We start from the raw sequence: 16,823 nt of genomic DNA, 5'->3' as shown, positions 1-16,823 counted from the left end.
GGTTTGTACACACTAATTCACGATGGCGCTTACCCGCGTCCGATTATCAACGGATGAATACACAACACAATTGCCGCTCTGAACGTAATTGGACTATTAGCAGCAATCGTGAAATAACACGTGTGATAGCCAAGAAAAATGTCTTCCATTTGAAAAGTAAATATGCACACGCATGCATATTTATGCAACTTACGCTTTTGTTGAATGTATGACTGTTATGTGTTTCTTTTATTTAAATTATTTCATTTCTCTTGCTTAGGAAAATTCACTTTCGCATCTTAACTATACAACAGCTCAGTTTTCACAAAAATGCAATAAGTACATAAGACATCATTCAATCAACACCGCTGTCCGAAAAGTCTTACCCATTTATGCATATCTTCACACCTCGCAATAATGATTATTACACGTTTACAGAATGAGAACAAATGAAAAAGTAAACGAGCAGTTAAGTAACGAAGATTGTTTAATTTTCAAGCAAGAGCTAATTGCTTAAAATCATATGTTTCACAAACCAATATTACTTACATGTAAAAGATTACGTCTGACGTTTTTAACCTGATTAATGACTGACAATGTGATTTATTTTACGAAAGAAAGCTGCCCTTAATTAAGGCAGTTGGTTATAAAAGTCTTGTAATACATTTTTATTACATTACTGAGAATACTGCTCTTATATCAAACTTTTTTTATTACTATCACGATTTACGGACTAAATATATTTTCAGACATAACTTGATATTACTATTGTATCTGACTCATTGCTAGTTCCATCGCTGTTATGCCCATATTTTTCGACAAGACGTCCATTAAAATATTTAAAGAATCCTTCAGAACAACAAATCAAAATAATGACAATCACAAAACAATTAAGAAAATTAGAAATACGCGTGATTTGATGATACAGTTACCTTGACCGCGTGTAACCTCGTGAGAATGACATTAGCATAAGAATTGGCTCCCCACATCTCGTTCACACGTCTCTTGTTTCTATATGTAACGCACTGATGTACAATAATGATAAATCATTATATCAAATTGCTGTATAGAGTCTTGTTAGCTTGGGAAAACTTGCCTTAGAAATTGGGAGGCGATACCTTATCTGAAGGTATTTGGTAACGGGATTTTTGGTTGTGATATCTACCGTTTAAATTGGTTGAATGGCATTTATAGAACACGTGTAAAAGATTCGTGCCCATAATAAAGTTAACATGAAAAAAGTAAGTTGCTTAGGGGGCCACTAAGGACATGACAGTAGTACCTACTTAGATGAAAGTACTGGACTATTACTACCTACTTGACAAAGAATCCTCAGCTGGGAGATTTATGACCCATAAATACCCAAATACTTACGCAAAATGACCCCTAATCATCTCCAAAATTTCGCATGTAGTCCTGAGTGAAAGTTCTTTAAGTGTTTTCTACCCAATTAGGCCAGTATAAAAATACTGAACTTAAATGAAGGAATTTTCGTTTCAATTGCGAATAGCAGCTAAACATGTCATTATAATGAAACTAAGGCCTCGGCCTCGAATTTTGCGGGCAGCGGGGCGGCAGCGGCGGCGGCGCGGGCGGTCACCGAGTGCACCGCTCGTTGCCCGCTCCCGCGCCGCTATATTCGAGGGCCGGTCCATTTGATTATACGCGTAAGATCCTGCCGCTCCCGCGCCGCCGCCGCTGCCGCCCCGCTGCCCGCAAAATGCGAGGCCGAGGCCTTAGTAGGGCTCCTAAACGCGCGTGCGACTGATCAGTGTCGCGACAATACAGATGTTACGATGTACGTGCAGCGTTACTCGATTAGATCGGAAACGAGGCCGTCTCAGTGGACGTGACATTGCTGGCTTGGACGAAAGTCTCTTGAGCCTGTAGGCTGTTCAACCTGGAGGCAAATGTATGAACTGAGCATAAGTTAAAGTTCGCTTTCATCATCTACACTACTTAATACCTACATACATATAATAAAGAGATATTTTTTTTGTTTTAATGGTAGATACCAAAACTATCTACGGAAACGATTTGAAAAAATCTTTCACTGGTTAGAACTTAGAAGCTACTGGTTTATATAGAGTTTGGTAGGAATCTACGTACGATGAAAATTATGAATATTAAATTCTCGTGATAATTAAATCACATTATCTACAGTCGAATTGGTGAATTTTAAGTAATTTGGATACTTATCTGAAATGATGATGGCATAACAAGGAAATTAGATGATTGCATGAAGTAATATTTTACGAATGTTAATAAGTGCATCGTATAACTCTTTAGGTAATCAGATGACAAACCGTTACGTGTAATATGAAAATTAGTTTTTTTTGTCAGCTACCTAGGTAATAGCTAATATGCATTTTTTACTTCCTTTACAAAATTTTGAATAAATAAATGCAGACCAATTAAAAATACACAAGTTTTATACGTTTCATTAGAAAGTATTTACTTTCTTAGGTAATCCACTATTATTTAATCTTTTATATTATTTGACGTCGATCACGAATTTAAATAAAATAAGATAATTTATTGTATGAAATTAGAAATCTAATATAACTTTAAATATTTACTTAATATAAAATAATAAATAAAGTATTGAGTAACACGGAAACAAAACATATTTCCGAAAATTTACAAATTCTGATTATAAGAAGTATAATTGGCAAAGGTAGCAGTCTCGTGCAGCCAAACGAAATACCAATTAAAAAGTACAATCAATAGTTTATTGGCTCAACATCCTGTTGTTTGCCATAAAAAGCGGATAATGCAATTACTAGAAGTGTTGCCACGCAAAAAATACCACTGCTCGATCAGATCTCGTGGTACTGATTGATTTGCTAATATACTCTATAGATACTCTTTTAATCCACGGATTTAAATCTAGAGAAACTTCTTTTAGACACCTACTTGGAATGAAAAAAATTGAGGGCTTGTTGAAGTCCCGCTTCGTTATATTACTTAAGTACTGTAAAACGTTTTGTGAATTACATAGATAACAAAATAATAGACTTTTCTACTTTTGCACAGTTTCCGATCTCATTTCATAGTTCACATTTACATTTGATATGCAGTAACAACAGTAAATCAGCGTCCCTTTATACTCAAATCAAACAATAATTACGTTTTTAAAGGCATAATTATAATTATTATGTCCAATTGTATTGCCTATTGTCATGTCGAACATGTTCGTTGTTGCAAAAACTTTTATTCATACCAACAGTGATAATTCAATTAAGAAATTACTTTAACTACCTACGTTACGCTTTTATAATAGGTACCAGAATCTAATCTTGAAAAATCTTAATTAGATCGCATCTTCATAAAAAGGGCACTGATTCATTCCAATTATTTCGTAATTGATAAAAAACTTACGCTTGAAAATTATATTAAAACTTTCCCATCAAATGTCCAGCTGCGTCACTTATAGGCTTATAAATAAATACCATCAGCACTTTTACCCGAAAAAAGAGGATAGTTGTTTTCTCGACATGTTTATGCTCCAGTTTTTAACGTATCTACTGACAAGACATAGATTCGTCTCGCAGTGGGAAAAATGAAAAGGTTAAAATATCAGCCGCTATGTTACGGTAACCGTTGAATGTTTGGTTGGACTCGGTTTCTGTCCACATTGTTTTGATTAGCCCAGTTTTCGTCTAGTCTCAACTCAACTTAGCTGTAAAATGTAATTACTCGAACGAGCCGAGATGCGTTATGCTTTTTATTGTTCACGCAACGGGAGATGCTCTTTATATGTTAATTTCTCGAAATTATAGTTGGAGTATCATAGAGTCCACGGTAACCGGTCTACGTTTTACAACTTTTAGTAAAAATGTATTTTCTTTATTTGTCCTCTCGTTTTTATTGGATTCGTACTAGCTATCTCAAAGTCACAGGTCAATAAAATATTTACGTGCGAAACGACTGCATAAAAATAACAGCTAAGAACCTCTAATCGGCCGTGCATTGCGAATCACCCATGACAAACTATCTCGCTAAGAATTTCTCCTGATGCGACAAAAAGTACGTGTCTATCTATAGGCCCTTTATGATGTGTAAGATATGGAGTCACAGAATCCAGCCTCGGAGTATTCTCATGACCTTCACAATCTTCCAATGGCTTCCAGTAAATTATAGCTAACCATGCAGGTGGATTCCTCACCTGTCCTTATATAGGACAAAACAATGTTCGCAGATGCCATGTTTAAAAATGGAAAATAACACCCGCATTTATGTTCTTCTGTTATAATTATGAGACCTCAAACCAGTCGACCAGGGTCATACAAAACATTCCTGGTATTTACGAAGATGAGAAATGCGGCAGCTACTCTTCTGTATGTAAATAAAATAGGCAGGTACAGTTTCATATCTGCCTAGCCCACTTCATTACATGTACTTTACTTACAGATATAGGAACATTTAGTTTTTTTTTTCAATGTGACAAAATCTTTACGCAAGGAGGCGCAAGGAAAGAGTGCCCACGCTGTAGAATAATACTGGCATTCGCAACTGTTTATTGTCGCTTATTTTCTCTCAATAGCAAAGAGTCTATAAGAACTAACGCGACAATAGACACCGTCAACTGACCCTCGGTCGAGTCAACCGTAAAGGTTATTTACACGAACGATTAGACACAGAGGTTTTCATGTAACTGGCCACTTAACTATTCCTAGTTTTCAATGACGATTATTCAGCCAGTTACACAACAGCTAAGCATAGCGAACCTGGAAGTTTTTAAAAAAAAACATGGAAATCTCAAAGAAGACTTTTATTATGGGAAATCATCAAATGACTGAATAGCAGCGTGGGCAGTATCAGACTCTTACTGACTACAACCCATCATGTTCCTTCGTAAGCCCTTTATCTACCAGTGCCGCGGCAACTCTTTCGAACAATCCCGCAGCCCCGGTAGGTCTTGGCCCTTGTGGGCCCCATTATATCTTAAAGATCAAAACTGTTTCAAGTGCAAGTACATTTTAACTAGCAAACTGGTAAAAACAAAAGTACAGTTTGTAACTGTGTAACTCTAGAAAAAACTTAAACAGTTCCTTAAAGCCAGCGATCCGTTTTCTACGGGGCATTACAACTGAGCTATGGACAAGTCAACACTATAATTGTTGAAGTTCATCGCGCAATAACACATCATTTGAGTCATGTGGACTGCGACGGTAACTGATCCGCTACTTATGTAGTAACTATTAGAGTACCCACACACTGAAAACTAAAATGTCGTCCGACAGTTAACCAAACTTAAACTCAAAAACGTTTATTCAAAGGCTGATACACAGCACTTTTCGAAAGTCAAAAACAAAAGACAGCTCACAAAACACCCACCCTTCAACATTTCCTATGTGTTTTTTGCTTGCTATTAAGTTAGAAGAAACAAATTTAGGGTCAGGTGGCCAACAGTGAACCAGTGGGACACAGTGACCCACCACTCATATCTCGTAAACGCGACGTTGCCATTCCGTGCTACGAACATGATTAAACCTGTTTGTAGCCACGATAGTTATTCCCCAGTCGACGGCGCGCTTCCGCCGAAAACAGTCGCGCTGTGAGGTGTTTTGTGTTTTGCGCCAAAAAAAGTTGAAAGGTATGCAAGTACATTTTTTTTTTCTAGATCATTCTCGTTGTTGTTTTGAATTTACTACTTAATACACACTTGCAAAGGAACTATTTATGCAACGTTTAGACATACTGATATTATTTTGTATTGAACCGATTACTTAAAAATATAACCTTAAAAGTATAAAAACGTAAGTAGTACACAGTGGACCAAAACGGGCAGGTACACAGTGAACCATGGCTCACTGTGTACCTACGCGAGGTTCACTGTGTACCTATGCTATTGAAGTATTTTTGGTTGCTAATTACCTTTACTTTGTTTCAGAATGGGTCGAACAAAGAAGCTAGAAAGAAAAATTGGGGGACATAGTGCACAAGATATGCAGAAAGCTATCCAACTTGTAAAAGATGGTAGGAGCATTCACAAGGCTGCGGTTGAATGTAATTTAAAATATTCTACACTCAGAAGATATGTGAAAAGGCACGAATTAAATGACGAAGCAGGATTTGTTCCAAATTACGAAGTGAATGCGGTGTTCACACATGAACAGGAAACAATTTTAAAAAACTATATCAGCGAATGCGCCCTTATGTTCTATGGGCTTACTGCAAAAGACACTCGGCGATTGGCATATCAAGTGGGGACGGCCAATAACCTTAAGGTTCCGCCCTCTTGGGTGAAAAACAAAATAGCTGGAGTTGATTGGTTGAGGTCTTTTAAAAAACGACACAGTGAGTTGAGCTTAAGAAAGCCCGAAGCATGCAGCTTGGCACGGGCTACAGCGTTCAATAAATCGAATGTAAATCGATTTTTTGAGAACTTAAAAATAGCCATGGAGCGATATCCAGGATTTGGGAACGGAACTCGTCTTTACAATCTCGACGAAACTTCAACTACAACGGTGCAACGCCCGCAAAATGTCTTAGCACCAAAGAGAAGCAATGTATGTAAAGTTACAAGTGGTGAAAGGGGCGTATTAGTAACCACGTGCTGTATAGTTTCCGCATCCGGCCAGGCTTTGCCTCCAGCCATGGTTTTTCCCAGGAAAAACTTTAAATCGCATATGCTTCATGGTGCGCCTCCTGGCACACTTGGTCTAGCTGCGTCTACTGGCTGGATGAATGCAGAGATATTCGTAGAAGTTATGCAGCATTTTGTAAAGCACACCTGTGCATCAAAACAAAATCCCGCCCTGTTAATACTTGATAATCACGAAAGCCATCTTTCACTGGAAGCTCTTGACCTTGCTAAATCTTCTGGAGTTACAATTCTTACTGTTCCACCGCACACTACTGCAAAACTTCAGCCCTTAGACGTAGGCCTAAATGGACCCTTTAAAACTTATTATAACGCCGCGGTCGATTCGTGGCTGCTTCAAAATCCAGGCCAAACACTTACTATCTACCACATAGCTAAGTGTGTAGGAGAGGCATATCTGAAGGCAATGACGCCAATAAATATCACCAACGCCTTTAAGAAATGTGGGATCTTTCCATATGACAATTTCGTTTTTACAGAAGAGGATTTTTTGCCGAGCTCAGTCACTGACAGACCAGAACCAGGCAAGGAAAATAATTCTACAACAGACATAGAAGACGAAATAAATGAGCCAATCTCACCTTCAATTTTGTTATCAATACCATCACAAGAAATTGAAGAAGCCATTGAAGTTCGAGCTTCATCGGTGATAACCGTTGTTAACAATAATCCACAACCGGAAGCGGATGCAAACATTAAAGACGTGCTATCCCAACAATTTCCAAAAGAAATCTTGGGACCCCAAGCCTCAACTTCTAAAGAGGTAAAATGTTTTATAACACCAAAAATGTTAAGAGATCCTCTGAAAGCAGGACCTCGACAGAACAAAAGACGCAGGCCTTTGGGGAAAAGTATGATAGCTACTGATACCCCTGAAAAGGATAGAATAGCAGAAAAGAGAAATAAACAAGTGAAGGAAGTAAAGAAAAGTGACCTGTTCAAAGAAAAAAAACCGAATAAAATACAAAAAGTAAGAAAACCAGTAAAAGTAGAAAAAATAACAAATTATGATACCAGTAGTACTGAAGAAACTTTTAATATGAGCGGCTCTTCTTCTGGAGGGACCATTTTTAGTGACAGTGAAGACGATGAAATGATACTGGACGATGAAGTTATTTCGCAACCTCTACTAAGAAACCCTAAGGTGGGTGATTTTGTTATTATTTTAATAGAAACAGAAAAGAAGAAGAAATATTATTATGTTGGAAAAATTCTAGAAGAGTCTAATGAACCAGGCTATGACTATTATGTCTCCTATTTAAAATTGAAGAGCAAAGTTTACTACAAATTCGCTGAGCCTCTTGAACCAGATATGGCCGGGGTCACGAAGAATGATATTAAATTTATATTGCCTACCCCCAAAATCGATGGTAGTAGCCGTCGCCAAAATACATATAAATTTGCAGTTAACCTAGCACTACTGAACTTTCCATATTGATTTTGTCACTCTCAGCATTGCTTTAGTTTTTTGTTGATTATTTTCTTTAAGAATTGCTTTAGTTTTTTGTTGATTATTTTCTTTAAGAATTGCTTTAGTTTTTTGTTGATTATTTTCTTTAAGAATAAAAAGTTTTATATTGATTAAAATAATTGAAGACTGTTTAAAATTAAGTTTATTTTACGATGGATCTCATAGAGTAAGTTTTATAATAATTATTAAAACTTGCTCAAGTCTAAAAAACTCGTTGATTGTTAAAGTTTATTTGATATTGTTATAAATAAAACTAATGTTGACTACAAAAATCTAAATAAGAAGAAGTAAATAAAAATATGACTCTTTATACTTTTATAACGCCTACTTTGTATACATTTATAGTATTAGACACTTTGGTGAATAAAGTTCATTTCATATTGTCAATTTTTATTATTTTTTTAAACATCAAAATACAACTTATATGCGGTGGTTCACTGTATACCCTATGGTTCACTGTAGACCTACCCCCTGGTTTAGTGTGTACTTAGGATTGTACACAGTGAACCATTTCTCGAATTTAAAAAAAATATGAATTCTCGCTATTCTAATAAGTTTAATGCTCAATTTGATATACAGATTTAAAGTATATTTGACACAAAGTAATCTATCAAAAAAGATCTTTGTTACAGTCACATAGAATGGATTTCTGAGCGTCTAAACTTTTAGTGGTTCACTGTTGGCCACCTTACCCTATACAGAGCAACTCCAATGAAATCAAATGGTTGGTATTTTTTTTTTTAAGAAAATCTTAACTCCAGTCAAAGTTTCAGTCGGTCCAATACCGTCTTATGACTTGATCTTTGCAATGTGTGTACTACCATTCATTTGCATACTGATTTATGCGCCCGAAACAAACTATCGGCCGACTAAAAGTTTGCAGTGTGCTTAGTACCTGTGCCGCTACTCACAGTTATGTCGGAGTGACAACTGGCCAACACCATTACATTACACATAAGTACAGACATGTTAGACGTTACGTTATGTTCACAATTTCATGCTAGATCGAATATTGACGACACTGGGGCCTCCTATGCAAATAACTGCCTGCAATACAGGTACCGTGTTAGGGTGCTTACATAAAGAAACAGGTTTTCGGTACCTACCCATACAGGTTTGTCTGTACCGGAAACCTGTTTCTTTATGTAAGCCCCCTTACGTCTGAATCCATGACAGACCTTTATTCCGAGATGGCAAATGCAGCGGGAGAGTGTCAGACTTTTATGGACTAAAACCCACGCACCTACTGTGCGTTCTGGAGTCCTTTATATACCAAGGCCAAGGTAATTCTTTCAAAAAATCTGACAAAAGGAAAATGCTTCGAAAGAATACATATGTACGATTCTGAAAGAAAAAAAAAAAACTCGTGAACTGATTGGCGATGATCGCACATATTTCGTAGCAACCATTTCTTTACATTGACGGGTCAGGAAAGCTGTCGATTTAAATAATTTAAGATAAAACTTCCCAAGACTATTTCCTTGTGCATTAGACTTTCAAGCCTCGAGGTATCACGTCACACACCATAGCATTTAGTCTTCAATCATATCACGCCATTCGTTTCAATAATTGCAATATAAGTATACCAGTTTGTAGCTGTACTTGATAAACTGTAGGAATGTATCTTATGTAGGTACGTTACTTGATACGTTAATGATAGGATAAGTAATAGTTATACTACTTCATCATCAGTAGGTAATGAGATTGCATGTTAGAACTGATATCCCTAATTACCTAATTAATACGATATGCAAAAACTCCAATCCTTTTAATAGAGACTGTCTGCGTGCGTAATTTTATCTGTTAAACTACTTTCAGGATTTTGAGAGTTTTATTTCATTCTAAGCCACTATTATCTATAGCTAGTCTCAGAACTAGGTACGTATAAAATATTTTGCAAATCTAAATCAATTGTGAATAAACCTATGAGAAATTCTCTCACCAGGAATTTTTAATTTTCTTCTGCAGCAACAAAAATCGTGTTTGTGTTTTTTATATCGTTTCGAAGCTGCATCAAACACGATAATATTAAACATAAACAAGACGGTCCTAAGTCTTTGACCTCATGTTATTCAAAATGTTGTTTTGCAAGGTGCATGATAAAATCTAAGAATGTTGAATATATCGAAACTTTTTGCGTAACCTCCTATTATAGATAGCAAATTATAATCGTCGGGATTGGTTATTAAATTGCCATGTGTTTTTATTACTATAGTAGTTATTTTCAAAATCGCGCCAAAATTACAAACTAGTTCTTAAGTTAAATTAATGTATAATGTAGATAAACTGATGCGAACTTTCGCTCTTTCCAATTTTAAATCCTGTTTTGTAAAGCTTCACCACACAATGCTGACATTGCTGTAATTTTCCATTTTTATTACGTTTACATTGTCGAAAAAGAAGCTACTCATGCGCTCAACTCTATGTTACTATAAATATCTTTGGCTTTAAAAGTCAACTGTTTTATGCTAGACAACATGCACAATCTAAGCAAAGATCGTAAAACATACAGCCTACTCCATGTCACGGTGTTCGAAAGTTAAAAAGCGGGACGTGCGACGCGCTCCATCAGGCATACAAAACACAAGAACAGCTGAGCTATTATATTATCTGTGCCTGAGCTTAGCACTGGTGAGAGCAAACTAACCTTGATGCGACCGAAGAAAGCGTCCGGAACGATCGGCGAGATGCCAATTAAACGGAATACGAATAGACGTTCAGGTGAAATCACTGGCTACAACCTCCTTACAGTTGTGCAGAGACAACGTGATCAGCGTTCGATATTTGAATATCGTAGTAAGGAGGTAAATCTCCTTTCTTTTTTAAACTTTTAGGAACAAAAAGTTAGCAGGTCTGCCTGAGTGGTTTTGTTTCTTTTTTAAGGAAATATACATAGATTGGGATATTTTTTACTCGATTACAAGCAATAGTTCACCGAGGAGAATCGAGCAAGGGTCAGATAGGTACAATATACTTTTACAAAACATCGATTGAGACCGCTGTTACGATTTGTTACGGTGTAAAATTTAAATTAAATAGTTAACCACTGCGGTTTTATTGCTCCGTGCTTTCGTCGCGGTCGATATACCAATGAAATATTAGATAAATAGGGGCCTTGACCTTATCTGGAATTGGACTTCCGAAATTATTGCGAATCTATAAATCAATAGCTCGTGTAGTTTATAGGCGGATATAAGAAATATAAACAGGCAATTTGGAAAGAATCTGATTCAGAATTCAGATGCATACCAATGAGGAAGTTATATAATTAATGTATAGGAAGTTTTTTCATAACCCAGTTTAACAAAAGGTTAACATGCAGTGATTACTACACCAGCTCAATCGCCGGTTTCTTAAACTGGCCATAATTCAGTAGGAAGAGAAAAATACACCTTTAAAACGTAAATAACAGGATAGGTACAAAAACAGAACAATACGTACACAACCAATAAATACATGACTAGAATACTAAGTCATAATATTTGGTGCACCATCATAATACATTGGGTAACATAACCCTACCCAATGTCAGTGGTAGACTGACTGACTGACTTACTGACTGCTAATTATGGGCCATCAGCTGTTCATTATGAATTCTAGTCACAATGCCATCTGGTCATGTAAGGCAGAAAGGTCAAATGCTTAAAAAGTCAATGACAAGGTGTGAATCAATTAATTGTGGTAAAAAAATGCAGAAATGTTGATAGCTTGGTGTTTAATTTATACATATGACATATTTCTGGTAGCTTTTTTGTACCAGTAGTTGTACAACACCGAGAACACCAAGAACCGAGCGATCGATAGCGCTTGGAAAGACCGAACGGAAAATCCTCTAGTGTGAATGTAGATATCAGATTAGAGAAATTAATGGTTAGGACAACTCACAACTAGCTTGAAAAGTGGTCCAAAATTACCAAATAAAAAGATTAAGATAATGTAGTATGCAATACTAGTAGTAATAATTTCCTGTCAAAACTATCAGCGAAGTAGATCAGATGCGAGTGAGGTAACGGTAGTTCATGCATTCCTAGTTCATAACGGCAACCTTGGCTATCCGATGAGATTGCTCATTTGCCAATATAAGGCATATTTACCGTTTTAATTCGGAATATAGGTAATTATAATATCTATTACCTTGTAAGATTAAATCTAGAGAGTGGTAGAAGTAAAAAAATAAATTAAGGATTGTTTTATGTAAGGACCTTTTTGTTTGGTCCTTTGGGACTTGAAAATTGATTCCAAAAACCTTGTCATGAGGCATAAGTCTCACAGTCATTTGTGTATGATTCTTTACAATGCAATGACAGGCCGTAACGCAATAGTTCATGAGATAATGACACAATGGGTAAATTACTGTGATCTGTTTTAACTTTATTTGGAGAAGTACAATACAATAAGCTAAACTTGGGTCTCGAAGCACGAAATAAGGTAGCATAACGCATTGTCATACTTCGTTCAAGTGGAATAGAAATTACTGAGTAATAAAACTATACCTACTATCGATGGCGGTTTTCTAATGTAAGGGTTGTAAGAGATCTCGATCTTTTGATTTAATTCGTCTTAGGATTAGATATAAACTTCTCCTTTTCCGTGTGAGATGAGGCATGTACCGTGAGTGCAGCGTGAAGGAGTGTCAATCTTACTGACTAAATCCAGCTATGTTCCTGTTTAAGCCCTTTATTGTACCAGGACCGCGGTAACTCTTTCGAACCATCCCGCAGCCCAATATAATATCAACTGCTGCACCAATTGAAAATCGCGTTAATTGCATGAAGTGTCACTTTGGTTAGATAAATACCGTATTATTTCACTGTTACACTTTTGTAGTGTCACTCGGAATTACTTGGCAGAGATAAAAATGCAGTTACTAACTGTTTAACTTTCACGTTGTATGGAAAATGTTGCATTGATACCATGTTTTTGATACAGTCCCACGATTTCATTATTATCTTTAACAAATAGCTGTACATACGTATATGTCTTTTACTCATTTCAATATCTTAATTTGAAGGGTTCTGCATTTTCGTCATTCGCAAGATGGAGCTTTGTACTTTTTTATAGAAAATGTGGATATTCATACCAAATGTAAAGCACTTGAAAAGAGGTATCCCTTCCACCCACCCGCAATTACATGGACGGTACAGAGTGAACATATTTGTGCCTAGATGTGCCTTATCATATTTCGCATACAAATAAAACATATAAAAAAAAATGTTAACCGAAATCCAACGCAGATTGGTTTGCCATCGACACTAATCCACACTGGATCGCTGCTCTGATAAAAATGTAAAACAATGGCGTCCGTTCCGTTCGCCGCCACTCTTGCGCAGGTCTCGTTGCGCACGCGCTAGGAAACTATCCTGCATTACGAAATACCAGCTGTAAATTATATTAATTGTACGTATTTAAAAACTAAAATACGTTGATACGTATCTTCAGTAAGCCTTGGCTGTTATTGTGTAAAGTCTACAATAGTTGGAATTAAAATTGAATGCAAAACGTTTAGTGTAATGCATCAGCAAGATGTTCGGGTCTGATGAACAGTTAAGAATGTTAGAAATAACTTAATGTCGTACAAGGTGAAATATTCCTAGCGGCATCCTTTGAGGTTGTTGTCAATTAATATGTGCTAGTAAGATAAGCGATAACGTCGCTTTGTGAGTGCATAAATAACGTTTGTTGCAAACAATAAATTCAACCTGCAGAAAGGAGATGGCCAAAAAAAAACCCAGAGTCGACAGACACTTCGTATGTATGGTTGAATTCAGTATAATGTGTGGATTATAAAAAGTATTTCATATCATCTAAAAACCATGGGGTTCTCTTTTCACAAGGTTTTTTCGATGAAGATTTTAGTACATAAAAAAGCTTAACTTTCCTGTTTGCTGTTCATTAGAAGTTGTGCACCTAGGGTAAAAACTTTACACTCAGGTGTATGTCTGTTAGCACTATACACGAGTGAAGGTTTAGAGCTGACCTGGTGATGGAGAAGAGAGAAGGTCAAGGGAACTCGGCAATGGTAAATATTAACTACCTCGTGTTTGGGCTTATATTATTCGCATTGACGAGAACTTTTCACTAATGCGAATAGTGACTAAAAACCTAAAAATAAAAAAATATTTTTTTTTTAATTAACCTTTGCCAGTTCAGGAGTTTACACATAACAGGGAAACCTCTTCAAGTAGGTAAGGTCGCTACTTAATCGTATCTGGAGTGGTTCATGTGAGGAGTGCAATGGGGGGGGGAGGGGGTCAAACTCAAGACCTTTTAATTACCAGGCAAACTCTGTAACTATGGTGATATTACTATTCGCATGTATGAGATTAGTATACCTCGTTTTTATGGCCCTTTATGTAAATAATCTTTAAAATCAACATATTTTTGTGAAAATATGATATAGCTCCTATACCCTATGGATTTCAGGCTGGATTTTTTGGCACCATCAAAGGTCTATCATAATGAACCCATTGGTACCCATTTCGTTGCTGTCGATTCTGGGTTTTTTTACTATGAAAATTTGGCCATCTCCTTTAATTCATGATAAAATTATTATATTAATTTAAGATTCACTATAGTTTGATAACTGCTTGCTATGTTGTTTTATTGACGACGATTTTGATTTGTTTACCAAACGATTTTTTCCTTATTAACTGACTTTCCAAAAACGGTCATCAATTCGTATGTTTTAGGTATTTTTTAAGTATGTATGTAGGTACTTTATTTATATGGAGCATTCTATAGCAGGGTCGTATAACAAGGACTGAAATATGTTACTTTTTCTAAAAACCTTGCCTAATTCTTCTATAGCCTCACTCTGATATTGGCGGTCATTGTACAAGACTTAAATGGAGTAACAGTAACGTTAATAAATGTTATTGAATTACTAACTGCCTTTATGGTCCATTGTTATTTCTAGTTAAAAAAACGTGCGAAAATTTGTTACTGTCGAGGCAATGTTTCTCTCAAAACTGAGCTAGGATTGAGCGAAGATTTATTTTCAGAACTTTCATGGTAAATAAATTGGATTGACACCCAAGAATTAAAGTAAAAATTAAATCTAAATTCCATAAAAGTGTCTTCTGTATCAAAATACCACAGTAACAAACACATCACATTGTTACACCTCTGAACATTTCAGGCAATTATTCATAGATCCTGCTCTATTCCGGACTCTTCGTAAGACTCTCAGACGTCTCTCTTGGTAAGACTATCGAATTCTAATCATTTTACTTCCAGCCAATGCCATTACGCTAATATGAAAAAAAAAACAAGCGATGCAAATTGTAGTGGAACCGCACCTCAAAACCAGAGACAAAGTGCTATCGTTCAGTGATGCTATTTATTTACTGTGAGAACAATCTTGTTATAAGGCGCCATTTTGTAAGTTCCCGCTATAAATCCCGTTCGCTTATATGTAAATTACTGGTATTGTGGATACGATGCGATAACAATTTAGACTATCATTTTAGAATATCGTTTTCCTTGAAATTTCGTAAATAACTTAGAGTGCAATTTGATTTTCCTGATGTAATCTTTCTGTTTTATCAATGTTGAGGATCTGCGTAAGTTTAGAAACGATTTATGATATCTTAACATGTTACATAAATGATATAAGAAAGTGATATAGAAAACCGCAATAAAATTATGATGACATAAACAGAGATTCTATTAATTCAGACTTCAAACCACACATAAACAATTTCTTGACCATAAATATGTAACATTCGTATAAAAACCACAAGACCACACATAACATTTATCCATTACAACCTTATGAATTTCTTTCTCTTGTCTTTTTTTTTTAATCATGGTAGTGAAGAAAAAGTTTATAGAAAGTAAACCTGAAAAGTTATTTAATCTGGCCATTTAAAACTGGTCACATAGGGGTAATTTTAGTGCATAGTTTATAAAATAATAGAAATAGAAAAGTAATAGAAAATGTATTTTCATATGTAGGTACCTACACGCGCTCGAATTGGATACCTCCTTTGGAAAGGCTGAAAGCCGTTCTGTCCTATCCAGAACTTTATTCAGCCTTTTTATCGTCCCACTGCTGGGTTTCTTCTTACACTGCGTAGGATTGAGCATTACCTAATCCAGATACTATCCAGAACATTGACCAAATATTGCGCCTCATTCCAATTCCAATGTTCCATTCCAGCTACGTAAACACAGGTTTTATAACATGACAAACTAAACGAGTTACGAATTAATATTCAGTTTTTGTTTACCTTTTTATAATAGTCTAATGAACCGTAAAACGGGTTCCGTTTACACAAAACATTTGTAATAACGTATTAGAGAGTCATGGCGGATGTCGGGTGACGTAGGTATATATTGGGCCCTCTTTCCGTTTTTTGACATCGTTGTTCAATTTGAATTAAATAACTTTTCAATGCATTTTAATGTATGCAGTTACGTGATATTTTGAATTGCTATTAATTTGATTGTTATCAATCTTATTAGTGAACAATCTACTCATCTCTCTAACACTTAATAATTATTAATATTAATAATGTCGGGACACACTTAATAATTATGAACGAAGGATATATACAGAAGGTCATAGGTACATGGCATAGCACTATGAGAAAATTAAAAAATACCAGTACAATATGGATTGCGGTTCTCTAAGTAACCTTCAATCTAAAAAGTCATTCATGCATAAACGAAGGTGCAACAAAAAATAGACAAATCGGTAGTATCGCATTTTTTTCAAATCCTTTTACTGAGATCAAGTGACACACCGATATAAAGTCCACA

The 16,823-nt window shown here is 35.9% G+C and overlaps 2 protein-coding genes across 2 annotated transcripts in view; one reads left to right on the top strand and one right to left on the bottom strand.

The window, feature by feature from the left end:
- LOC124630795 (ATP-binding cassette sub-family G member 8) overlaps nucleotides 1-16,823 on the bottom strand; it is a 52,132-nt gene that overhangs the window by 27,192 nt on the left and 8,117 nt on the right. The window lies entirely within an intron of this gene.
- LOC124630796 lies at nucleotides 5,419-8,447 on the top strand. Its single transcript, XM_047164803.1, has 2 exons — nucleotides 5,419-5,578; nucleotides 5,876-8,447. Exon 2 carries the CDS (start codon nucleotides 5,877-5,879, stop codon nucleotides 8,025-8,027), a length of 2,151 nt encoding a protein of 716 aa, XP_047020759.1. The 5' UTR covers nucleotides 5,419-5,578; nucleotide 5,876; the 3' UTR covers nucleotides 8,028-8,447.

Source organism: Helicoverpa zea, chromosome 5, assembly GCF_022581195.2.
Source record: "Helicoverpa zea isolate HzStark_Cry1AcR chromosome 5, ilHelZeax1.1, whole genome shotgun sequence".
NCBI classification, from domain to species: domain Eukaryota; kingdom Metazoa; phylum Arthropoda; class Insecta; order Lepidoptera; family Noctuidae; genus Helicoverpa; species Helicoverpa zea.
This window is presented reverse-complemented; position numbering and strand designations above follow the sequence as displayed.